This window comes from Neofelis nebulosa, chromosome 8 (genome assembly GCF_028018385.1).
Source record: "Neofelis nebulosa isolate mNeoNeb1 chromosome 8, mNeoNeb1.pri, whole genome shotgun sequence".
Lineage (NCBI taxonomy): Eukaryota > Metazoa > Chordata > Mammalia > Carnivora > Felidae > Neofelis > Neofelis nebulosa.
Window position 1 is genome coordinate 61,966,772 of NC_080789.1, and position 25,426 is coordinate 61,992,197.

The 25,426-nt window shown below is 53.9% G+C and overlaps 1 protein-coding gene across 5 annotated transcripts; it reads left to right on the forward strand.

The window, feature by feature from the left end:
- The first annotated feature begins 17,248 nt into the window (after positions 1-17,248).
- Positions 17,249-25,216, forward strand: SMUG1 (single-strand-selective monofunctional uracil-DNA glycosylase 1). Of its 5 annotated transcripts, XM_058742531.1 has the most exons (4): positions 17,250-17,695; positions 18,935-19,044; positions 21,164-21,465; positions 22,510-25,216. In XM_058742531.1, exons 3-4 carry the CDS (start codon positions 21,175-21,177, stop codon positions 23,035-23,037), a joined length of 819 nt encoding a protein of 272 aa, XP_058598514.1. In that variant the 5' UTR covers positions 17,250-17,695; positions 18,935-19,044; positions 21,164-21,174; the 3' UTR covers positions 23,038-25,216. The 5 variants fall into 5 exon arrangements, with proteins under 5 accessions (XP_058598515.1, XP_058598514.1, XP_058598513.1 ...); XM_058742532.1 differs by lacking the exon at positions 18,935-19,044 and having other exon boundaries at positions 17,249-17,695; XM_058742530.1 differs by lacking the exon at positions 17,250-17,695 and having other exon boundaries at positions 17,713-19,169.
- The last annotated feature ends 210 nt before the right edge of the window (positions 25,217-25,426 follow it).

Sequence of the window (25,426 nt, forward strand, 5' to 3'; positions counted from 1 at the left end):
TAACGTTTATTTATTTTTGAGACAGAGAGAGACAGAGCATGAACGGGGGAGGGGCAGAGAGAGAGGGAGACACAGAATCGGAAGCAGGCTCCAGGCTCTGAGCCATCAGCCCATGCGGGGCTCGAACTCACGGACCGCGAGATCGTGACCTGAGCTGAAGTCAGACGCTTAACCGACTGAGCCACCCAGGCGCCCCTAAAAAAACTTTTTTTTAAAGAACCCAGGCATCCTAGTCCTAGACTCCAATTTCAAAACTCCTCTGGGCTCTATTGCCCTTGGTCCTTTTACGGATTCTGTAGAGGTTTTTCCAGACACTTGGAACGCTGGAGAGAACCTCCTGGGCTGCCTGGTCGTCCTCTCCTTCCAAAGCTTCTGGTTTCTCAGTAGCAGAGGGAAGAGGAGTGTGCAGTTCTCCCCACTGCCAGCAGAGGGCGACACACTCAAGCCCAGGTCGAGGGTGTGGAGGTGAGGGGTCTGAGGTGGGGCCCGCTGTGAGGAGAGGTAGGACAGAGGAAGCTTGCAGCATAGGGACTGGCTTGGGGGCAGAATTAGCAGGAAATTCCTAGGACCCTAAATGGGGTGGGAATCTTTACTTTTTGCCGTATGTACAAAATCTATAGTAGCTAATAATATTGGCTACGGTTTGAGGCACTTTATATAACATGTCAGAGTCTCAAAATAAGCATGAGGTCCTATTATTTTCATTTCACAGAAGGCTAAACGGAGGCTTGGAAAGGTTAAGTCACGTTAGGGCATGTGCCCAAGGTCACACTACAAGGAACTGGCAGCGCTGGGATGTAGTGGTCCTTGGGAGGTGGCCCATGCCTGGGGGTCTGCCTCCTCCCCAGACATGCAGTAAGGAGCCTGGAAGGGGCCCTGTGGCGCCCACCCAGCCCCCTCCTTCCGGCACCCAGCAGGGTTCAAAGGAGGGGTTGGGAGGCTGGGCGGGGGACCCCTGCCCCCACAAGCCTCCCTCAGCCTGGCCAGATGCCTTTGGGGCCTGGAGACAAGAGCTGGAGAATGGGGCTGCCATAAACAGTGTCCGGCCGCACCGTGAGGCTGTAAAACCAGCCGGGCAGAGGCTGGAATGTGGAGGGATCCAGGAAGGATTTTCCGGCCTGGGTCTGGCCTGATAGCATCTTTGGGGCCCTGGGGTCAAAGGGGAGCCCGCCTCCCTCCCCTCCCTCTCCTGGCCATCCTGCTGTCTCCCTACCCCTTTCCTGCCCCCTCCCCTCCCACGTTCCTGTCGCTTAGTCCATGTGTCTTTACCTCTACTTGGTCCCTCTCAGCCCCTCTGAGCATTGGTATATCCCATCCCCACCCACCCCTGCGAGCCCGTTGGGTGTGTAATTTTGCGACTTTTTTTTGCCTCACTCCCTTCATCTGTAAAATGAGGAATAGTGCTAGTACCGATCGTAGAGGATAAATGAAGTAATATTTGCAGAGCACTTAGAACAGTGCCTGGCTCCTATTAAGTGCTACCTGTCTGTTAATAAAATAAAGATCAGTGTGTTCCAGTTTTCCTTCCTGCCCAGGGATCCGGGTGCGCCAGTGGGCTTTCTTCTAATTTCTTCTCACAGCCTTCACTGGGATCTTGGAAGGGAAGCAGCTGAGGGGAAGGGTGGCTCTAAGGACAGGGTGCATGCTGGATGTCCCCACCAGTCCCCACCCTAGGCCTGGCTCTGCGGGCCAGGCGGCCATCCCTCCTCCAGCCAGCAGGGGGCAGCAGATGCCCGGACTGTGTGATGCCCAGGAAAGGCTGTCCCTCAGCTACCTGGCCCTGCTGAGCGAAGGGGCCAAGGAGGGTGTGTGTCTGGGGCAAGGCCAGGTTGATTCCTGGGTGCTTCCCTCCTGCCCATGCCTCCTCTCTGTGTGTGAGGGTGAGGGAGGGAGGAGGGTATCTTGCCCTGTCCGTTACTATGTCGTGACATGTTTGGGGGCAGGTGTATGCTTTGGAATGTACCGGAACCACGGTCTCAGCATGTTATAGCCAGAAGGGACTCCGACATTGTCTAATGGTCCAATTCTCTGCTTCAGATGAGGAGATCGAGGCCCAGAGAGGGCAAGCTACTTGTTCAGGCTTGCACAGTGAGTTAGTGGCACAGCTTTCAGACTCCCACTCTGTTTTTCTTACTAGTGCGTGTGCGTGTCGGCACAATCTACGTGTGTGCGCCATTCTGTTCAAAAGCTTGGGCTTCAGAACAAGGGCCTGCTCGGTTCCCAGCCCCTGGGCTGCCTCTGGGAAGTGGTCCTGCCCGCTCCTCCCCTGGCTCCCCTTCCAGGAGGCTCTGCCTCAACCTTTTCTTCATGGCCTTCTTCCCCAGAATCTGGATCTCCAGAGATTGGAGCTCCTGTAATAATAGCAGCCAAAACATTTGTAGAGCCACATGCATCAGACCATTTAACTACTTAATCCTTCCACAGCCTTACGAGGGAGGCACTCTTGACTCCTCTCAATTTACATATGAGGACGCAGAAGCACAGAAAGGTCAGAGGCCTGGCCCAAGAGCACACAGCGAGCAGGTAACCAGGCTGTCCTGAGGAAGCTCCGAGCACTGAGCGTAATGTATCCTCCAGTGGCGCAAGCCCTAGCCCCGCTACCCTGACTGCTGAGTGCTCCCCGCATGCCAAGCGCTGTGCCAAACACTTTTCTCTAGGCATGGGCTCTCATCCCCGCGACGGCCCTGCGAGGTTGGTTGCATCACCCCTACTTTGCCGAGAACAGAAGTTCAGTTAGGAAGCAGAGGAGGCACGCCTCTGCCTGCGCTCTGTCTGGCCCCTTGTGAAACCCCGCACACTTAGCCATTTGCTGGCACAGCGCTCTCAAACTTTACATCACCTGGGGATCTTCTTAAAATGCAGATTCCGGTTCAGGAGGTCTGGGGGCAAGGCCCAGGATGCCGCATTTCTGTAAGCTCCTTCCAGCGGTGCCCATGCTGTTGGCGCATGGATCATACTTGGAGCGCTAAGGGTCTATGGATCCTCCCGATCTCGGCATTATGGGCTTTCTCTGGGCCTCGGTGTCCCCATCTGTAAAAGAGGAGGATCCGCAAGTCTGGGTTCTTAGTTCAGGGACTTTCCATCCCCACCCCCCTATTATCACTAAGCATTGCCACCCCGTGTCCCAGGGTGGAGGAAGTGAAGGGTGTCTTAAAGACCTCGTGGTGCGCCCTGTTTTCTAGCAGCTGGGAAAACTGAGGCCCTGGGGACGGGGGGGGGGGGGGGGGGGCGGGTGTCCTTTCTCAACATTACAAAGCACATTCGTGGCAGATGTGGAACTGAAACCCACGTCCCTGACTCCCAGTCAGGTGCTCTGCGCTCTTCCTGAAAGGGCCTCGGGTGCTCTAGGAATCCACAGGGAGTCCAAACCACTGGGCAGTGAAAGGGCTGGGGGCTCCCACGAAGGGCCGCGTGAACCCTTATTAAGCCCTTATTAAGTAGCTTCGAAAGGGAAATTGAGGTACCTGGAAGCAGGTTGCCCTCCTTTCCCTGGCACCATCCCGTCTGCCTTGGTTTCTTTCTCCTTCTCTCCTCCCTCTCTGCTTCCTGCTGTCCCTACTCCCTATCCACTCGCGCCATCCCAGCCCGCCAGTATCCAGAGTCACAGGTGTGACTGTGAATGGTCATTGACCAATTTGCACCAACAGCCCCACTCTCCCTTTCTCTGGCTCGGTCTCATCTTCCCATGCTCCGTGCCCTCCAGCAGCCCTTCAGCAGGGACAAGCCCCCTGAGGCTGGCAGAGGGGGACCTGTCTGCCTGGCAGGGTCTAGAGAAGGAAGGTGAGTCCCATCCAGGCAGGGATGGTCCTCCTGCAGAAGCCAGGCTGGAGGGGGGCCCCCCGAATTTCACCCCTGCATTCAGTGGCAATATTCAGGTTGATCTCCCTCTCGGCCTTTGGCAGGGGTTGGAGCACCCATAACCCTTGGTCTTTTCATGCTACTGACAGTCTGGTCTCCGGAGGGGTCTGCTGACCTCACGTGTCTATCTAGAGGATGAGTGAGACAGCCGCCCGCCAAGGAAGCCCCATAGCAGAGCGGAGTCCTGCTCTCTCTTGGTCCCTCTTGCATAAGGCTGAGGAGGGACTGGGAGCCAGGGCATCTGGTTCCTGGCTTCCTGTAGGACTCAGACTGGAGGGAACAGGAGCAAGCAAGCCTCCTCCTGGCCTTTCCCCAGGGACTCTACGGAAGTTTCTGCCGCCTGGGCAGAGGCCAGGAGGGATTGACTGATGGAGTCATTCATTCTACAAACGCCTATTGAATACTTTCCTTGTGTTAGGTGCCGGGATGGACATCACACACTCAGGCCCAACTCAGATGCTGGTGAAGAAAAAGAAGGGGTCTGTTCCTGCACTAGAGAGTGGGAAGGAGGCCTCAGCAACATCAGGACTGAGAGGCAGGGCCAGGAAGATCTTTCTTGGAGTCGGGGACTGAGGAGGCACGGAGAAGTGAGAGGCCCTCCCTGCCTGCACGTGTGGGGTCCAGTGTGCAGCCGGTGACCTGGGCAGGTGGCTGTGCTTCTCAGGGCGTCATTTCCTTTCCCTGAAAAATGATAGTGTGAGACGAAGTCAGCAGTTCTCAGGTGCTGACTCAGAAACACTGGGGGTTTGGTGTGTGTGGGGGTGCTGGTTAGAATCCAGATTCCCAGGCCCCTCCTATCCAGGAACTCTGGGGTCTGGACCTAGTCCTGTTCCCTTAAGCCTGCCATGGTCCTGATAGGCAGCCAGCGATGGGTCGTGGAGCTAGGAGGCTGGAGGACCTCCTAGGGCCCCTCCTGCCCTCCCTGATTCACTCGCTGGCCTGTAATTGGGAGGAAGCACTGTGCTCGACTCTTGACAGTGCTGGATATTGGCTGCATTCTCTTCGATCCCCAACAGGCACTATTGGCCCCAGGAAAGGAAACCCAGGAAAGAAAGACCAGAGCTGTTAAGTGAGACAATCCTGAGCTCCGTAGGTCCCCGCTTCAGGCCTGTGGCTTTTTTCTCCACTCTCTCTGTGCTGGTTTCTCTTTGTGGACGAGACACTTCCCTTTTCCATCTCCTGCCGTGTCCCCTTCCTCTTCCTTTCCTCTCTCGTCCTGTCATTTCCAGTTTCTAATAATCTAAAATATTTTCAGAGGATGTCCTCATCGACCTGGCCCCAGTGTCCCCAAACGACCCTGTCGTTTGCACCAAGTCCCTCCTCCAAGCGGTGTCCAATATTCCTTGCTCCTTCCTCATAGATGGGGAGGAGAGAGGGTCTGAAACACCACCTTGCCTACTCTCACCTGTCTTATCTGACTCCCCCTTGCCTCCTGCTCCCTCCCTCTCATCCATCCTTCCTTCCTCTTCAGGTTTCAGAATTGTTTGATTTATGACCAAGGCAAAGAGCCAGAATAATGGAGCCAGCCTCTCCAATCCCAGCTTGAAGGATTGAGGTTAGATGCCTGGAATAACTTCCAAATAGCCAAAGGGAGCAGTCCTGGAAGGGGGCTGTGGGTCCGGGAGGAAGCCTGGTCTCTGTCCAGGTTTATGACACTCTTCTTCTCCCTAGTTCCTCTTCTTCACACCCCCCCCCCAAGTCCCTATGGGGTGACTCTGTACCTGACCTCTTCACGGACGTTGGGGGAGGGCTTGGTGGTCATGGGTTCCTCAAGACCCCACTGGTCTCACCGTCCGCTCCAGCCATCCCCCATCACGGAGGGTCTGCGGGGGGTCATCCTCTCTGTGGAGCCAGGGGTGTGAGGGGCCCTGTCTGGGGATGTGGGCACGCCTGGGTGTCCCCGTGTGGTTTTGCGTCAACCCTTGCCTGGGAGCTGCAGAGGCCCCATCGTCCCGGGGTTAGCCATTGGGTGTGATGAGCTCAGGGTTGCAGACTGAGCCTTTCTCAGAAGGTGGGGCACCAGGATTTGCCCCTCACTGGGTCGGTGCTCCCCCACCCCTGCTCCCCGGCTCTGAAGGCTGGGCATCCGGACGCCGAGCTGCCTGTCCTGTCTCCACATGGCCACAAGGGGGCTCCGGGACCAGGTTTTTCTTTTTTCCCCTCGGCTGGAGCTGCAAGGGTTCCCAGCAGCCCCTGAACACTGAGCTTTTCTGAAGTGTTGGCCATCCTCTTGCAAGTACCACTGAGGAAGGGTCTCTGCCAGGCTGGGAGGCCATCAGAGAGGGATGTCGCCTTTGCCCTTCATAGTCCTATTCTGGAAGTACCCCTTTTCTCTGTCTGGAAGTCTTTCCATCTGTCTACCTTCCATTTCCACTGCTACTGGGGGGGAAGAGACAGGGCTCAGTTAGCCACTTAAAAAAAATTCTTTTGTGTGTGTGTGTGTGCATGATCACGCCTTACCCCCCAGGCTTGAAGTAAAATATTTATTCTCTTCCCCATTCTCTGACCATGAGAGCTCAGATTCTGCCCTGACATCATAGCTAAGGACTGGATAGACAGTAGCAGGAAAGATGTAAGCTAGACATTAGGAAGGACTTTCTGACAGAGAGCTTCTGAAAGGGGCTGTACACAGGGCAGTTGCCTGTTCACCTGCGGTGAGGCTCCGGTTCTGTGGGGTTGGGAGAGTCCCCGGTAATCCACAGTCCTACCTGCACTTCCCTGGTGGGGATCCGAGAAGAGAGGAGGGCTGGGTACAGTTACCTGCCACTGTGCGTCTCCGAGTCTCAGAGGACCATGGACGTTTCTGGGCCTTTGGGTTCTGGGGACAAGGAAGAGATCTGTGTGGGGTCTTTCAGAGGAAAACACCTGACCCACTCCCTCCGCTGGCTTGGTGATCACCGGCGGAGGGAAGGAGGAGGGGCAGTTTTCTGCCTCCTCTTACGTGTGTCTTCAGAGCCCCTGTTAAGTCGTTAGATTTTTAGACTGAGTATCACCAGCCTCTTAGGCAAAGACTGAGTCGATGCAGGGGGGCTCTCCCGGAAGTGGGAAGTGACACCACAACCTCATACCCTTCCACGTGGTGGGGAGATGACTGGTCCCCCCTCTCTCCTCTGCATCTTGACTTTCAAGTGTGATGTGAAATGTTCTCTCTTTCTCTCTCTCTCTCTCTCTCTCTCTCTCCTGTCCATAATGCTGAAAGGGCCCTGGGGCTGTGGGAAGAGAAGGGTTTTGGAGTCAGACCCCGCCTCCTGGAGGCAAATGGAGTACCTACCTCTCTGCCTGGGTCCCTCCCATCTGTAGGGTGGGAGTAAATCCTGCCTCTCAGGTGAGTTTTGTGAGGTAGGGGGTGTTAGGGGCCTCGGGGCACACAGCACAGCAGGTGTTTCTGTCCTTCGCCCTCTCCCCAGCCTCACTTGTTCTCGGAGAAGGAGAGATGTGCCCATTTCCCAGACAGGAAAATAGGGGCAGGAGTGTCACGAAGGCCCAACTTCCGGGTCTCTGCTGCGCATGTTTGAGAATCGGAAGTTTGGGCTCCCTCCTTCTCGCCCCTCCCTCTTTCCTCACCGGCCTTCTCTGACCCTTCTTCCTTCTGCCCCTCACCCCACGTCTTTCATTCCTTGTTTTCTTCTCCCTGTCTTCCTTCTTCCCCACTTCCCCTTCAGCTATATTCCTCTGTTCCTCTACCTTCTTCTCTCCGTTCAATCATTTGATTAGCTTTTAGAAAAGCCAGAAGGACACATCCTGAGCCCTTGGACAATCTTCTGGGACTTCTCCTTTTACATACGGCCCCCACCTCTTGGACCTTCTGTTTGACCTCCCCAACAGGTTGATGCCTCTGTTCCGTGGGCCTGCCTTGGAGAAAGAATGTGGTAATGAAATCTGGTCCAATGAAACAATGTATGCTTTGGCGAAAGAGCCGAGTAGGACAAGTCCCTGAAAGGCTTGTGGTTAGGGAGGGGGGCGGGGCTGTCAGTAGCAATGTGACAAGTACAGCATGCCAGGCTTAAGTATAGTGTGTGTGTGGTGGTGTTGGGGGGGGGGAGGGAGCTCAGAGGAACGTCAGGGAAGCCTTCATGGAGGAGGCAACAGCTCAGCTGGGTTTTGAGGGATGAGCTGGAGTTTTTCCAGTTCATAAGGTGGTGGGAAGAAAGGCAGTCCTGTTAGAGGGGCCACCATGGGTAAAAGCACGTTGCTGAGGAAGGGCGAGGAGAATTCAGGGAACTGCTGGTGATTTGGTGTGGCTGGATCCCAGGGAGCTTGTGGGAGCTACAATCCCAGCCCAGAAGAGGGTAAGCAACAGTTATCTAATGGTTAGCTCACCGGACAGCAAGAGGGGTGCAGAACAGGGCATTGCTCAGGGCCAAATGAATGACAAGGAGAGGGTAGAATGGAGACATTCAGAAGAGTTCTCATTTTCTCCCTACTTGCTGACCATACTGCCCTGGGAAAGTTACTTAACAGATCCCGGGCCTCAGTAGCCTCATCTATAAAATGGGGATAGTGATGCATCAGTTACCTGAAGACAGGTAAGGCAAAACGGTGTGGCTTCCTGAGGTGCCTTCCAGTACTGAGAACTGTAGTTTTATGATCACTCTGGACTGTGTGACCAAGGAAATCTTCATGGAAGAGGAGGGCTTGGGACCTGACCTTAAAGAATGGCTAATGTTGAACTAAACAGAGGAGGGGAAATCTGGGGGAAACGCGGGGACAAGGTCAGAGGGAGGACAGCGAAAATCATGTCTGGAGGATAGTGTGTGGCTGGTGCCGGGTACCGAAATGCTGTCTGTAAGGGAGAAGAGAAAGTGTCCCTTGGCAGGGCAAGGAAGTGTCTTGTGCTGGCGGGAGATGTATGACAGACTCACTGGCACCAGCGTGTGGACCCCACCCTCGCTCCCACCCACCCTCTCTCTGCCCCCAGCCCTCCCAGGGGCCAGACTGAGCTCGAGAGAGCCTGGAATTGGAGGGACAAGGTCTGTGGGATGACTGGGAATCAGGGGCATGCAAATGAGATGCAAACAGCATGTAAATCAGCCACTCCCCGCTATACCCCTGCCTGAGGTCTGTTTTGTCTGGGGCTGAGCTAGCGGGAGGGTGGGGGGAGCAGAGGGTCCTTCCCCTTCCTGCTGGAGCTCCTCCTGCCGCATTGGATAAGCCTGGCCAGATATGGGGACACGGTTCTATACTGCCCTTTCGGTTCTGCAGGCCCAGGAGCTGTCCCCAGAGCTGGAGGCCTTGCCCCTCCTGTCCATCCCTGGAGGATCGGCCGGGTTCCTGTGGGAGCCTCCCCAAACCCACAGGAAGTGTCTGGTCTCCCTGAGAGGGTACATGACGGGCAGGTCAGAGAGATGGCCCCAGACTGGGGTCGCTGGGATGAGGCCACAGAGAGGGAAACTGAAGGGACAGGGACACGGCATGGAGAGGCCTCAAGAGAACAAAAATTCCCAGGAAATGATAGTTGTGGACCCAGTGAACAAAAAGCCCCAGAGATCCCGAAAGACACATTCTGGCAGAGACCCTGACTGGCAGGGACAGACAGCGAGAGCGCTTCTCTGTGTCCAGCCTGGAACATGCCGCAGCAGTCCCCTGTCAGCTTCCTCTCGCCTGTCTGCCTGTCCCTGGCTGACGGTCCCTTTGTCTGTCTGGCTCTTTGTTTGTTTGTCTCTTTGTTTGCCTGTCTCTCTCCCAGCCTCTCCTTTCCCCCCTCTCTGCTGTCTGTCTGTCGGCCCCGACCTGTCTGTCTGTTGCTGACTTCTGCCCTGTCCACCTCCCCAGGGAGACAAAACTGCTCGTTGGGACCGTGGGACCCCTGGGTCCTGGCCTCCTGGTCTTGGACAGGTTCTCACTTTTCTTCCTCCTGAAGCTGGGCCTCAGTTTCCTCCTTTCCGGGATGGCCCCATCTTGTGCCTCCTCTCATACTTATAAGAATCAGGAGTGTGGGTAGGTGGCCATATTTATGATTACTCAGGCATTGGAACAAAGGGTCTATAATTCACTGGAGAGCCGACACTGCTTTTCGACCTTCTGAGGACAAAACAAGAAGAAAATAATGGCTGCAGCATGAGGCACAGTGGTTAGATATTCAGAGGGACTTCCCAAAAGAGGGGTGTAGGAAATGTGAGAACAGATGAGCAAAAACGATTTAGCAACCATGTTCATAATCTCCCATGGAAGAGCCCCACGGAAGGAAAGGTGATGGCCAATATGACCTTCCTGGGTCCATGTAGTCTAAATGTCTTTTAATGTCGTAAGGTAGCAGGGACTTGCATGAGAAGTCCAAGGTACCAATCTCTGCCACCACCTACCCGGGGAGTGGGGGGTCTCAGCTGTATAACCTCCTAGGTGGCTGGGGGAGGCCCTGAAGGGAAAGGGGTGTGGAGGAAGTGCTATCTATCTCCCCACCTTCACCCTGTTTCCCACCATCTTCCCAAGCTCAGGACCACCCCGCCCTTCCCCCCCCCCCCCCCCCAATCCATGAGAGATGGCTGCTGGGGACGGAGTGATGTATGTAATGCAGATAAAATGTCAGCAATTCTAAATGGGTCCGGAGATGCAGCCATGGGGGGGGGGCGGGGAGGGAGAGAGGGCGGAGCAGGGGGGAGAGAGGAAGGGAAAATGAGATGTGGGTCCTTACCAGGGATGGCAGCAGGGGCAGACACCCCCTCCCCCCAGCAAAGGCCAGCGGAGGGCTGGGCCCAGGCAGCAGGAGCCCAAATGAGATTTTGAAGAGGGAGCTGGAGGGTGGGGGGTGGAGGAGAGGAGGAGGCGGGTGGGGGCAGCGGGGCCGGAGCTGCTGATGTATAGCGGTTTCATAACTTCCTCAGTATTAAAGGCAGGTTCATGGGGAGGGCAGCGCCATTAATCACCAGGCTGAATGGGGCTGGGATTTGCTGAGAGACGCGCTTGCTGTCTGCTGCGCCCGCCCGGCTCGGGGCGGGAGGGGGCAGGCAGGGATGCCCCTCCTGAACTGAAGGGTAAGACCCCAGGAATCTATTCCGGGTGTTGGGCAAGTGGGTCCTTGCTGGTACCGGAGGGAGCTGGGAGGGGGCATCGGGGACCTCGGCAGGAAGAAGGAAAAGGATGAAGGGGGTTGTGGCAGGAGCTAGGGGAAGTGGGGTAGGGGCTGGGGGGGGAATGATGGGGATCAGAGGCTGAGGGGGGACCCCGGGGGAGAACAACTGGGTGGGGGGAGGGTTGTGCATTTGAACATGAAATTGATCACATGTAAATATAATGCAAATAGCATGCAAATGAGCACAGGATTTCTCTGGGTCCATAGCTCAGGCATTCCGTTTCTTGGACTGAGAATTGGGGCCAATTTGCATCCAGTTGCATGCCCAGTGCCTCGTTTCTTTATTATTAATATTTTCAGAGGGAGAACTCAAGGTCTCACTTGCTAAGGGGGTGAGGAAGCCAAGGTGAGGCTGGTCCTCTGGGCTCTCGGCAGAAGGATGGGGCCACCTCCCGGGAATGGTAGCATCAGGAAAAAAATGACAGGCCTAGTGACAGCGAGGGGGCTGGGTGGTAGGACTCCTGGGCTATGCCTGAGATGGTGGCTGTCAGAGAGGCAGAGGCTCAGTAGTGAGGCAGAAACATGGAGAGAGACAGATCTCCACAACTTTGGAGACAGACTCTGAGCAGATAAGACCAGGATGTGTTGCGGATCCTTTACGGTCGGTTTTGTCATCCTCTCTTCCAGGGGAAGAATGAAATGATCAGCCCAAGGACATACAGCTGGTAGTTACCGTCGGCCATTGCCAAACCCCCAACTCCCAAGTTTCCCCCAAAGTTGAGTGCTCCTTCAACCCGCCGTAAGGGCATCTCTGAATGAGATAAACAAAAATGCACAGCAGATATTTTTCTGTTTTCAACAGATATTTATCGAGCACCTAATAGGTACAAGGCAGTGGGCTTGTGCCCAGGGGAGAGGGGAATGATTGCCGACCTCTCAAAACAATCGAGCAGGGGCTGTAAGGTACGTTAGCAATAAGTGAAACACTTAAGAGTTGGTGACAAGGCTCCCCGGGGATGCGCAAGCAAAGGGAGGATCAGAGAATGCTTCCAAGGGGAGTGAGTAGAATGTATTCAGTGCCAGAGATGGGGAGGGAAGAATGTTCCAGGCGAAGGGGACAAGATGGGTCACTGTGCAAAGGCGGTAGAGGATGAATCAGCAAAGCTTTCCAATGTGTCATGGGATAGAGTGTGTGGAGAGGCGTGAGGAAGGTCAGGCTGAGATGACAGGGGCGTCAGGATATGAGAGGGTGGGGAGGCCAAACCGGGGATGTGGATGTCACCTGGAGGCCAGCCAGGAGTAGCGAAGAGGGTAAATCACTCATTGGATCGTCGATTCGGTCAACAGACGTTTCTTGGGCATCAGACACGGACCAGAGCTGTCCTGGTACCTTAGGATGCAAAGACCAGATGTGGTCCCTCCTTCAGGAAGTTCAGTCAGCAGCAGTGTCCTCGTCAGTAAGCGGGGATATAGAGTACGGCCCTTGCCGTGTTACTACGAGGAGCCCGCGTAAAGTACTTAGGGCGGTGTCTGGTGTAGACGAAAAACTCAGGAAAGGTTCGCTACTGTCATCATCCTTATCGCCGTTCTGAAAGGTGTGAAACGGAGGGCAGAGGCAGAGAAAGGGGTCAGCCGTCCATTGTGAACTTGGGGAGAGACGGAGTAGGGCAGTGGGGACAGGTTCAAAAGGGCTGTGGAGGGGCGCCTGGGTGGCGCAGTCGGTTAAGCGTCCGACTTCAGCCAGGTCACGATCTCTCGGTCCGTGAGTTCGAGCCCCGCGTCAGGCTCTGGGCTGATGGCTCGGAGCCTGGAGCCTGTTTCCGATTCTGTGTCTCCCTCTCTCTCTGCCCCTCCCCCGTTCATGCTCTGTCTCTCTCTGTCCCAAAAAAAAAAAAAAAAGTTGAAAAAAAAAGGGCTGTGGACACAAGAGAAGGCAAGTGACAGAGGCAGTGACAAGGGCAGGGACAGCGTGGCCTGGGAGCACTGCAGGGAGGGAAGCAGGGCTTGGAAGGCTCCTCCTCGGTCAAGTCCCTGCTCGGCTGCTGGTTCCTTGGCGGTGCAGGGTAGGGCAGGGCCGGGTGGCGGGTAGGCCAGAAGGTGGTATGTTGGGCCTCCTTCCTACTTGGCTAGGTGGCTCCCCTCTCACAGACTCATCTAGACTCTTCTCAGTGGCTTAACTTGGCTCACCCTGCGGGAGAGGCTCCTCCCACTCTGCCACAAGTTGTGCTGCAGGATTTGGGGACCAGTCCAGTCCCCTTGGCTGGCCGTCCATCTGAGATCTGTGTGGTCCCCTCAGGATAATTGCTCCGGACAACTCGAACACCACTCAGACGGATTGCCCGGCCTCCCAGCCCCGACACCTCCCACCACCGCATCAAGCCAAATTACTTAGCACCCCCCAGCCCCGGGCTCCGGTGAAAATCCGATTAGTGAAGAGAGAGCCGTGCTGAGCTGACAGCTCCTCCGATAATTGCTTCCCAAGTAAGCGATGCAAATCAGCCCATCCAGCCTGTCCTGCTCCTCTCCTGGGGACCCCGGCGTCCAGGCCCCAGGAGAAGGAGAACACCTGAGTTGGAGAGACCTGGAAGCTGTCACCTGCCTTCGGTTAAGTGACCATCAATCCGTAAAGCTGGTCTGTGCTGCCTTGGGGCTAAGGTGGGGGTGGGGGGTGGTGAGGCTGGACCAGGAACCCCACTGGCTCTGCATTTCTGTCTTCTCTGGGAGCATGTCACTCTGCCCCTTATCTCACCCCTTGGAGAAGTAGCCTCTGTACCCATTTGCCAGTAAGGTAGAGGAAGGCAGAGCGATAGAAGACACGGGAACAGGGTGAACCTGTTAACAAAGCAATGGATGTGTCCACGGCCAGGCTTCTCCAGTTCTCCCATTCTGGGAGGGAGGGGAGAGCGGGACAAGAGAGCATTCTCCCTTTGTGAGTCACCTCCCCACAAGGTTGGGGGAAAACACTGAACGTTAAGTCCCCACAGAGCTGGCATGGGCCTTCGATATGATATATTTTTGGAGGACTGGGAAGCCTGGTCAACCTTGAGACTTTTGTGCCTGTACCAAGGAGGACATGTTTTTGGGAGGCTGTGGCCCTTGCTCACCCCACACGTCAGGGAATTCTCTCCCCTCCCTTATTCAAGGTCCTTTGAAGGGCCTGCTAATACCTTTTTTTTTAGTGCTTTTCCTTCCTACATCTTTATCTCAAGTTCTTTCTTTCTCTGACCCTCTCATCCAATTTCCTGATGATCTTGGAGAACTTCCCTTGCAATCCCGAACTTCCGGCCCCCACACCTAGCCCATATGGGTCACTGTCTCTGTGGAAATCTCCAGGGATGCGTTGCTCAGTCTTGACCTCTGTGCTTGTGCGTCTGATATGGCTCTGTGGCCTGGATCTTGGGTTGTCCGACTAGCATCTGCCTGAGACCCGGACACACAGTCGCGACAACAATAACTAACCTTTCTAGAGCGCTATTCTGTGCTAGCCACGGTACTAAGCACCTATGTAATGAAGTCATTTTTTTTTTAATTAAAAAAAATCTTTATTTATTTTTGAGAGACAGAGTGTGAGCAGGGAAGAAGCAGAGAGAGAGAGGGAGACACAGAATGTGAAGCAGGCTCCAGGCTCTGAGCCATCAGCACACAGCCGGATGCGGGGCTCGAACTCACAAACTGTGAGATCATGACCTGAGCTGAAGTCGGACGCTCAACCGACGGAGCCACCCAGGCGCCCCTGTAATGAAGTCATTTAATTATCACCAAAGAAAAGATGGATTACAATGACTATCCGATTTTACAACTGAGCTAACTGAGGCACGGAGAAGCAGCTTGCCCAAGGTCAGTAAGTGGCAAAGCTGGGATCCAAATCCAGGCAGTCCTAGTCCTGAGACCACACTCTGAAGGCCTCTGCTATGCCACCTCTCCTCTCCAACGCTTTTTATTTTATTTTTGTTAAGTTTTATTTATTTTGAGAGAGAGAGAGAGAGAGAGCAAGAGGGGTAGGGGGAGAGGGGGGAGAGAGAATCCCAAGTAGGCTCTGCACCGTCAGTGCCAAGATGGCTGTGGGGTTCAAACTCAACAACCTCAAGATCGTGACCTGAGCTGAAATCAAGAGTTGGATGTTTAACCAACTGAGCCACGCAGGCACCCCTCCAAGGCTTTTTTTTTTTTTTTTAATGTTTATTGGGCTGAGAGAGGGAAACCCCCTAGTGTGGAGGAGCTGGAGGATATGGCTAGGCTGAAAGTCAAACACCAGAAGCCCGTTGAGGTCCCCTAGGGCAGAGGTGGCAGGAGTTATCAAGGGTGACATCTGTACTTGGGGAGGGGGAAACGCGGCCCTCACCTCTTCCAAATCTGATATCTATTTTCTACACTGGAGCCGCGCAGCTAGGCAACCCCCCTCTACTCTGGAAGCATGGAGGCAGGGGAAGAAGGGCTAAAAGATCCGCCTAGAAGCCAATGAGCGGAGAGTCAGAGCTAGCACCACCAGAGGCCGATAGATGGCGCTCGTGGCCCAACACAGCCTCGGCAGCTCCAGGAAACCAAAGGAAAACAAGCCCTCCCGTTAACCCCTTCCTGCCTGGGCTCTGGCCCCAGGAGCAGCCTGCTGGGCAGCAGAGGGCCCTGCCCCAAGCCTGGCTGGACCCTAAGGAGTGGCCCAACTCTCCAGGCTCTGTCCAGGCTACAGGTCTGCTCCTGCTCCTGCCAGGTAAGTTCTAACCATAAATCACAGTCGGCCAGGCTTTGGAGACTTCCCAGAGGGCCAGGAGACTAGGACATAGGCAAGACAGGTTGGCAGCTCCCACCCCAGCCCAAGTTTCATCTCTTAGCCTTTACCTTTTGAAAATCTGTCTCTGTTACTAAGCACCCCAACTTCAGGAGAGTTCCTCACCTCCATCTTCCCTGAGAAGGACCCACCAGGTGGGGAAGAGTAGCATGGTCTAGAGACAGAGAAGGCTCCCAGAGCCCTGCGGGGTCAGCTACAAGAACTCACTGTGGGGTTGCCTCAGACTCAGTTTCTGCCTATGTTGGGACTCCCTATCTTTGGGCTCCTGGTGTAAATGGGCTTACAGGGACAGAAACAGTCCTCTAAGTCTTTCTGGAAGTTGACATTGGGAGTGGGGGTCCTGGGGGCATCTCTGTTTGCTTGTCACTCATTTTACTCATTACTTTCTTACCAGGAGTGGCCTTGGAATGTGGAGGGGCCGCCATGATGATACACTGGAAGCAGCTCGCAACCAAGTGGCAAAGGGATGGGGTGGGGCAGGAGGGTTGTCCAAAGGATGGTGAGGCTCCTAGCATTTTTAAGCAATAAGATGACAACACAGTGTGGTTCCCCCACCCCGCCCCCATAATTTTGGTTCAGAGACATACAAACGCATAGATCTATGAAGAGAGAGGAGCCTGAGGGGGCAGTTGGTTTTAGAAGCTCCGGATACTCTTATTTCAGTCATTCCAGAGAAAGAAGCAGAGGCATGGGGATAGATGTACACAGAGGAAGACCGAGACACATAGATACAGAGAAGTATCAAGAGAGTAGGGATAGAGAGACATTTACATAGGCAGAGAGAGGCAAGGACAAGCAGGGAAAGAATCTGATACAAATGTAAGCTCAGGGAATAACAGACTGTGAGGTGGATGATTAACTTTATTTCCAAAGTCTTGCAAAGGTGGGGTGGTTTTTCACCTTTGGTGTCAGAGGGTTGCTGCTCACAGTTCCCTGAAGCTCATGCCGCACCCAATTAACTTTTTGTCTGTTGGTAGGAGAGCAGGGGAGGGTTGGGAAGGGGGTAGCATCCTTGTTCTCTCTCCTTTTCCTGTCCTGGGGTTCACTGGTCTCCTTCTTTACCACCTGTAGGGAGACCTTGCTTCTTCTTGATCTCAGTCATGGCTGTGCTGAGGGGTGCAGGGGGTAGGGGGTGGGAGGGATTTAGAAGATAATTAGCCTTATGGGGCTTCCCCGTGTAATGAAAATCTTAGAGGCAGGACACAGAAATATACCCAGGTGGGGGACAAGAACAAAATTAGGAACGGGACAGCTCTGGACATTGTTTTGGGTTGGGGAGGTGGGAGGGAATGGACTGTTAGGTGCAGCCATGGGGTTAGGATTGGTCAGGGAAGGTGTCCTGGACAGAGTATTTGAGGGGAAGGATTTGGAAGGATGGGAGATTATAGGGCTGGGCAGACTGCACAGCAGAGGAGAGAAAGAAATCAAATGGGAAAGCCATGGAAACACAGGCTTGGGCAGTAATGGGAAATGTAAGTGTCTCAAAGCCACTACTAAAGAGTTGTCAGCAAAATAAATAAATAAATAAATAAATAAGAATAAAGTTGTTAGCATATTCCAGAAGTGCCTCCTTGGATGTTCTAGATACTGTCCTTTGAGGGCTGCAAAGAAGAGATCTCTTATCCCTTGGGCAGCAGGAGGACTAGAAATGGTCTTTTTTCATTTAATACCCTCAGGTGAGCTCGGAGATTGGGGAATGGTTGAAGCTCCTTGATTCGCAGTCCTGTTGGGAAAAGTCTTGTCGATGAACTTTTGGAAGGGTGCTGCCCTTGAGGGCTAGCGGCCAGGACCTCTGAGGTCCTTAATGAGCCTGGTCTCTCCTAAAGCCTTCTTGATTTTGCTCTGATGTAAGGAATAAACTACAACCCCCAGAGTCACTTAGGGCTAACTTAGCACGCCTTCCGGGGATTTGAGTATTTCCGGCGGAAGTTGCCGCCGCTACGCCAATCTCCTTCCCTAAGCAAAGTAGACTACAATTCCCTCTGTCCTCCGCGCCCGGGGGCGGGGAAGGGAACGGGAAACCGGATGGAGAGCTGAACCAGGTGAGGAAGTCGGGACCCGGGGACCTGGGGTGCTGGGGGGCCGTCTTGGGGCTCTCAAGGTTGCGAGGCGGTGTCGAGCTGGGAGTCAGAATGTGTGTGTTTGAGGGACCCTTGCTCCGTTTGGGGCTTGCCCTGGCGCAGGGAGAGTCGAGTCCACGGAACCTCCCTGAGGGCCTGCGGAGACGTGGCTTTCCCTTCGGGCGGAGCCCTAGGGCGGACGCGGAGGTTTCTTACGGACCCCTAGCTGGCGGCCCTCTCAGAACCAGTAGGAGGGATAAAGTGGTGTTTTTAAGTCCATGACCTACTACTGCTGTTTTTCGTTTAAGGATTGCTGATTGTCCCTGTCGACTCTTTGGAGTGCCCCCAAGGGATAGGGGAGTGGATAGTGTCTAGGATTCCTTCTTCCACTTCCTGGATTTAGTGTCAGAGAACCTAGATGGCCAGACATTGCTGGATCACCCTCCGCGGCCTTTGCACCTAATACGACGCTGTAATTTATAATGTATCTACGTTTCTTAAGTCTTTGGTTCTTGGTGACTTTGGATAGGACTTCCAAGTTCCACCTTTGGGTTCTCGTAGTGCTTTGTTTAGGACAATAAAGCTCAAGTGACAGTGTATGAAAATCGTTTTATGTTTTTCTGCGCGTGGCCTCCATTTTCTTATTTATTATTTCTTCTTCAAGAGATGACCACAGTGCCTTTCATGTAAGAGACTCATAAATATTGGAAAAAATAAATGAGTTAACAGCTTTTGATAGGTAGGTCGGATGGAATATGTGATTTCATAGGGAGGAGAGTTAAATGGCTTGCGTAAGAGAAACTTAGAGACAAAACTAGGGCTAAAAATGGATTCAGTTGACACTCAGACTGTGGTTCTTGTTATCAGGTTAGGCTCTGAAACTGGAACGCTGAAAACAAAGCCTTGTCACTCTTTTTCATACCCCTCAGCCTTGCTATCCCCAGCACAGGTCTCTAAAGGTCAAAGGTAGGCTCAGTGGAAGAAGAGAGAGATCCCAGAGCTGGAACAGCCAGTCCACTAACATTGGCACTACATGAGGAGATGCCGAGCAGGGGCCCCTCAAGACATTTGAGTTCTCCACAGTTCCCTTCTGGGCTTTTGTTTGAGCCCAGTTGGCCCTGGTTAGCCATCTGCACAGAGCAGTTAAAGACTTCTGAGATCAGTCTGGGGAAAGATTGTCTAAGTTTGGCCCTGACTTTTTTTTCTCTTCTGCTCCCCTAGGCTGAGGTCAGATGGATCAAGCTGTTCAGTCAGCCCCTGAGGTCCCTTCTGGGAGAAGAGGTTGAGAGGGAGAAGAACCCTGATCCCTGCCCTATGGGAGGCCCAAACAGGTTGGAAACGTCCAGAGCCTGGCAAGCCCTCAGAAACAAGCAGAATGCCAAGTGGACAGCTGAACCTTGAGTGAACTCAGGCTGTAGAAATGGAGAGTTCATCGGGAAAGACTCCGAGGTAGAAGGTAGTTTTAAACAGGATTGGAGGGGCGCCTGGGTGGCGCAGTCGGTTAAGCGGCCGACTTCAGCCAGGTCACGATCTCGCGTCTGTGAGTTCGAGCCCCGCGTCGGGCTCTGTGCTGACAGCTCGGAGCCTGGAGCCTGTTTCCAATTCTGTGTCTCCCTCTCTCTCTGCCCCTCCCCCGTTCATGCTCTGTGTCTCTCTGTCCCAAAAATAAATAAAAAACATTGAAAAAAAAATTTAAAAAAAAAAAAAAATAAAATAAACAGGATTGGAAAAGATAGAATGGACAGAGCTGAGCAGGTATTTGTTGATTACCTAATAAAAGCTAGGATCTTGAAGGTATAGAGGGAAACTGAACAGGGCACCCTAGGAAGTTGGTTTAAAATACAGATTCCCAGGTCTAGGGGCGCCTGGGTGGCGCAGTCGGTTAAGCGTCCGACTTCAGCCAGGTCACGATCTCGCAGTCTGTGAGTTCGAGCCCCGCGTCGGGCTCTGGGCTGATGGCTCGGAGCCTGGAGCCTGTTTCCGATTCTGTGTCTTCCTCTCTCTCTGCCCCTCCCCCGTTCATGCTCTGTCTCTCTCTGTCCCAAAAATAAATAAAAAACGTTGAAAAAAAAAAAAATTTTTAAATACAGATTCCCAGGTCTCACACCAGACCTTCTCATGTGTAGGGTGGGACTGGGAAGCCACGGCAAATGCCACAGTGTCCTGAGGTGGGAAGGGACCAGTGGGATCTCTGGAGCTGCATCTTGCAGGATGGGGTACGATTTGGATGTGTGGAGAGGCAGAGGGGTCACAGTCCTGGTTGATTCAAAGAGTGTGTCTGGTCGGGTTTGAAGAAATGGCGTGTGCAGAGTTTTGGGAGTTGGGGTAGGAAAGGCATTTTGAAAGCGTGAGTGGAATGGTCAGGCTGGAACCCTGGGTTTGCGGGGGAATTGTGAGAAGGAAGATTGGGAAGAATTGCCTTTGTAGGCTGTAGAACTTGCCGGAGTGCTCCCTCGGCCTCCTCACCCCCATCTTCCCCCTTTCTCCTCTGCTTCTCCACTTCCTCCCCACCACCACCCCCCATCCCCACGTCCCTTATGTTACTATTATTGAGTGGATATTATTATTCTTAGTATTTGGATGAGAAAACCTGAGGCTCTGGCCATGGTTACATGGTTGTAAGAGTCTATTCTGAGTCTGGTAATCATCCTACTCACCACTGAGAATTCTTGACTGTGGGCAAGAAGCTGGGCTGGGTTTGGGGCGGGGGGGGGAGGTTGTTGGATGAGCAGGGTGGCTGACCGAACCGTCTCAGGCAAGATGAGATGGGTGGTTAAGAGCGTAGCCTTGAGCCAGACAGATTGGGTGCAGATTTCAGCTTCATTACTTGTTAACTGCATGACCCTGGGCCAGTTACTTGGCCTTACTAAGCCTCAGTCTTCTCACCTGTAACATGGGAGCAATAATAGTCCCCTCATGGGGTTGTTAGGGGGACCAATGAGGTGTACCTGGCACAGAGCAATTGCTCACCACCTGGAAGCGATTGTAATTAGCCTCCTGTAATTAGTCTCTGGGCTCTGGCTGTGCACCTGCATCTCATTCTTCAGCACATTGGTTTTCAGGACACAGCCCATCCTGGCTGCGCTTGTTTTATTAAGGGTGACATTAGAGGCGCTGGAAGTTTGCCACCAGTAAATATATGCTGAACACCTACCATGTGTCTGGCATGGCCTAGGAACTAGTGACTCAAGACCTATGCCTGATGGAAAGGAGGTTTGGAGTGGGGCACGATGGCTTAGTCTAACCAGGTAACATATGGAGAAGTATACTTGAAGCGGGGAGAGGAAGGACCCATCACTACCAAGAACTGAGATGAACTCAGTCAACCCTAGGGGGTGGGGGACGACTGACAGTCTCTTCTGAGCCCAGGAAAGGGCAGCCCTGGCCAGTCTGGATCCCTCTCACTCTAGGGCTGAGGGCTGATGAAGCTTCTGTTCATCTCTTTTCCAGGTGGCAGTGACATGGCTTTGCCCCAGGCTTATCCACTGGGGCCCCTCCATGAACCTGCAAGTGCCGTAATGGAGCCCCAGCCTTGCCCTCAAAACTTAGCTGAAGGCTTCCTGGAGGAGGAGCTTCGGCTCAGCTCTGAACTGAGCCAGCTGCGGTTCTCAGAGCCCGTGGGCATCATCTACAATCCTGTGGAGTATGCGTGGGAGCCACACCGTAGCTATGTGACCCGCTACTGCCAGGGCCCCAAGGAAGTGCTGTTCCTGGGCATGAACCCAGGACCCTTTGGCATGGCCCAGACTGGGGTAAAGGGCTTGGCTTCCCCTGGCGGGTGGAGTGGGAGGCTCCAGGGTGGATGTTTGGTCGTGTGTGCTGTGGGGGGAGGAGCGTGGGCCTGGCTGTGCACATGTGTGGGTACGGCCCCCTCGTCCCCTCCCAGGACACATGCTGGCTCCTGTGGTTTCAGACGCTCTCCTGGCCTTGCTGCCTGTAGTTAACCAAGCACATTAATGGTAGTTCCGTTTCCCCTGTGAGCTGTCCACTAATTGCCTCTGCGAGCCCTTCCTTCCGCCAGCTCCATCTAACCCTTACCTTGCCGGATCTCCTCTTTCCCTAGAGCGTGGTTGGGGTCGGGAAAGGGACCAGGACTACTGGGTCCTCAGGGGAGACTGGTCGACAGGGGTGGGTATGGAGGAGACGCAGGGCATCCAGCCGGCCTGCTTCTGTTTCTTAGCTGAGGAGAAATTGAAAACAGAGCCGGCTCTGGGGCCTGCCTGCTTTCCTTTCAGACCTCAGGATGAGTGAATGCCCCTCAGTGGGGGTGCTTGGCAGATGGGGGAGGGGAAGAGGCTTCAGGGCAGGAGGCTCAATCGCTTTTATTGACCCCAACTGGGGGATGAAAGGTGATCAATGATGATCGATGGAAATGACAACCTGAGGCTTGGGGCTGAGAGGGCGCCCAGAGAGCAGTGGTCAGTCCTGTCCTTGGGCCTCCTCTACCCCTGGCAGCTTTCTGTCTCAGACCATCTGTCTGTCCCCAGTACTACCCATCATATCCTGTGTAGGACCAGATATTCCCATATAGTCTTTGCATGTGGTCCCAAAGGCAGGTGGGGATAGAAGCAAACAAACAGATTCTTCTGGATTGCAGTCCACAATGAGAAGTTGGAGAAAGATGAGCAGGATCAAACCTTAGGGCCAGAATCTTTGTCTCGAGCCTTTGGGTGAAGGGAGTGGGGGTGGGGTGTCCAGACTGGGTCCCCATGCAGGGTGGAAGGGGGTCAGCTGACCCAGAACCCAGGCATCAGGTCTCCGGAATGAAACCCCCATGTCTCTCTCCCTCCCGGCAGGTGCCCTTTGGGGAAGTGAACGTAGTCCGGGACTGGTTGGGCATCGAGGGGCATGTGTTGACCCCTCCCCAAGAGCACCCTAAGCGACCAGTGCTGGGACTGGAGTGCCCTCAGTCAGAGGTGAGCGGTGCCCGGTTCTGGGGCCTTTTCCGGAAACTGTGTGGACAGCCTGAAGTCTTTTTCCGTCACTGTTTTGTCCACAATCTGTGTCCTCTGCTCTTCCTGACCCCCAGTGGGCGCAACGTCACTCCCGCTGAGCTACCTGCCGAGCAGCGAGAACAGCTTCTTGGGGCCTGTGACGTGGCCCTCCACCGGCAGGTGCAGCTGCTGGGGGTGCAGCTGGTGGTGGGAGTGGGGCGGCTGGCAGAGCAGCGGGCACGGCGGGCTCTGGCAGGCCTGATGCCTGTGGTCCGGGTGGAGGGGCTCCTGCACCCCTCACCTCGTAGCCCTCAAGCTAACAGGGGCTGGGAGGCTGTGGCCAAGGAGAGACTGAATGAGCTGGGGCTGCTGCCGCTGCTAATGAAATAAGTGCCCACGTGGCCCGGCACGGGACACGTTCAAGGTCCCCAAGTCATTCTGGGGCAAGCCACGTGCTTCCTGGACCGGAGCAACAGAGTCTTCCCGGGCTCCCTCCCTGGTTGCTGGGACCTGGCGTGGCAGTTTTGACACTACTCTGGCTTGCTGCTTCCTTCACCTTCCTTCCAGCACTGCCTCTGGTCGTGTGGTAACCAACTCCACAGAGACCTGCCATCTGCAAACTGCTCTACCTCAGTGTTCCCTTGGGAGCCTCTGGTCAGCTGAGAGTGACTTCTGAGGTCGTGTTTGCTGTGTTAGAGAAAAGATCCTGCCAGGATCCCCACCCGTCCTCATAGAACAGCTTCCTTCAAGCTGAGCCTTTTCCTCACAGGGACCAGGACAAAGCGAGAGGCATGGATGTTAAGAGGAAACTTCCCCACGGGAGACTGAGGCTGGGTCAGAGAAAGAATTCAGTGTGGCAGAGTGGGGAAGGACCAGAAGACCCGGATTTTCATCTCGGCTTTGAGACTTTACGGCTTTGGGCAAATCAGCGAACTTCTCCAAGCCTCAGGATCCTCATCTGTAAAACGAGGATCCCTAACTCATGCGGTTGGTGTGGGGATTAAGTGAGGGAACACTTGAAAGTGGCTTGCGTAGTGCCAGGCAGGTGGGTGCTTGTTAATCTCGATTTCTTGCCTCTTGGGTGGGGCATCGCTATATCACACTACAGCGGGAGCTCCCGCGCTCTGCAGACCTTGCTGGGTGAGGGGCAGATTCTTGCCCTGCCAGAGATGGACTAGTCACTTCATGAAACCCCCAGCCTGTGATTTTTAGTCTAAGCATGAAAAGCTCCTAAACCCTTTTGTGTGGTCCTTTTTTTTATTTTTTCCCTCCTGCATATGAGTCCAAAGTGGTAGTTTAGATTTTCCCTTCTCTTACCTCTTCACTGTTTGCAAAGGGTTCTCATGGGTATCTGGGAAGAGATGTAAACAGGTCTCTGATTGCCTCACCAGAGCTTAAGGGTCTCTGTCAGGGGTTCGTCTGCTACTCAGGGCCCCGGGGGAGCAGGCAGTGAGTGGGCGGATGGGAGCACGGTATCTCCACCTAACTCATCTCTTCTGTCTGCTGGCTGGCATGCCCCTTTAGGAGGACTGGGAAGGTGAGTCAGTTTGGGAATAGGATGGGTCTTGAGGCCATCTTAATGACGAACACACTGGTTGGACTCCCATCTCCTGGGACAGGGCATCTCCGGCTTTCAAAATTAATAAGATTTTTACTATAGGGGAACCTGGCTGGCTCGGTCAGAGGACCATGTGACTCATGATCTCGGGGTTGTGAGTTGGAGTCCCATGTGAGGTGTAGAGATTACTGAAAAAATATACATATAAAATAAACTTTAAGAAACGTGAGGTTTTTGTATAATAAAGACTTTCTTTTTGGTATACTAAAGAATTTGGCTGTTGTCCTTGGGTCTTGGGAGGGAGTCTCTCAGTCCTTGGAATTTCCCAATTAATAGGAGTGTCTTTGTTATTCATGGAGTGCCCCTCAACCACACCAGAGGCCATGCGGAAATTGACTCTGGATGAGGGCTGACTGTGCCAGAAAGGCCAACCATTTGATTAGAGGGTTGGGGCTATGAGCTAGGTGATACCAGCCTGACCTGGGTGGGGGGAGGTTGGAGTGAGGGCTGGAGATTGAATTTAACCAAACGGTCCATGATTTCGATTGGTAATATCTCCGGAAGGGCGCCTGGGTGGCTCAGTGGGTTGAGCATCCGACTTTGGCTCAGGTCATGATCTCACAGCTCGTGAGGTCAAGCCCCACGTTGGGCTCTGTGCTGACAGCTCGGAGCCTGGAGCCTGCTTCGGATTCTGTGTCTCCGTCTGTCTCTGCCCCTAACCTACTCTCATTCTGTCTCTGTCTCTCTCAAAAATAAATGAACGTTAAAAAAAAAAAAAAAAAAAAAAGATAATACTTATGTAATGAGACTCTAAGGAAAACTCAGGACACAGGTTTTGGTGAGCTCTCTGGCTGGTGAACACATGGATGCAACAGCAGGGTGATGTGTCCTGATTCTGTGGGGAAAGTACATAGAAGCTGTGTTTGTGACTCACTCAGACCTTGCCTTATATATCTGTCCACTTGGCTGGTCCTAATTCGTATCCTGTATAATAAAACTTGTTATAAGCAAGTGCTTTCCCGGGTTCTGTGAGTCATTCTAATGAATTATTTGAACCTGAGGGGGTCATGGGAACCCCTGAATTTGTAGCCAGTTAGAAGTGTACTTTTTTTTTTTTTTTTTAATGTTTATTTGTGAGAGTCAGCGGGGGCGGGGGGCAGAGAGAGGGGGACAGAGGATCCAAAGTGGGCTCTGCACTGACAGCAGTGAGCCCGATGCGGG

Excerpts from the sequence above, each read along its gene's own strand:
- SMUG1 (XM_058742532.1), top strand. The coding sequence starts at position 21,175 with ATGGCTTTGCCCCAGGCTTATCCACTGGGGCCCCTCCATGAACCTGCA. Across the intron at positions 21,466-22,509 it reads TTGGCATGGCCCAGACTGGG|GTGCCCTTTGGGGAAGTGAA; the intron begins GTAAAGGGCTTG and ends CCCTCCCGGCAG.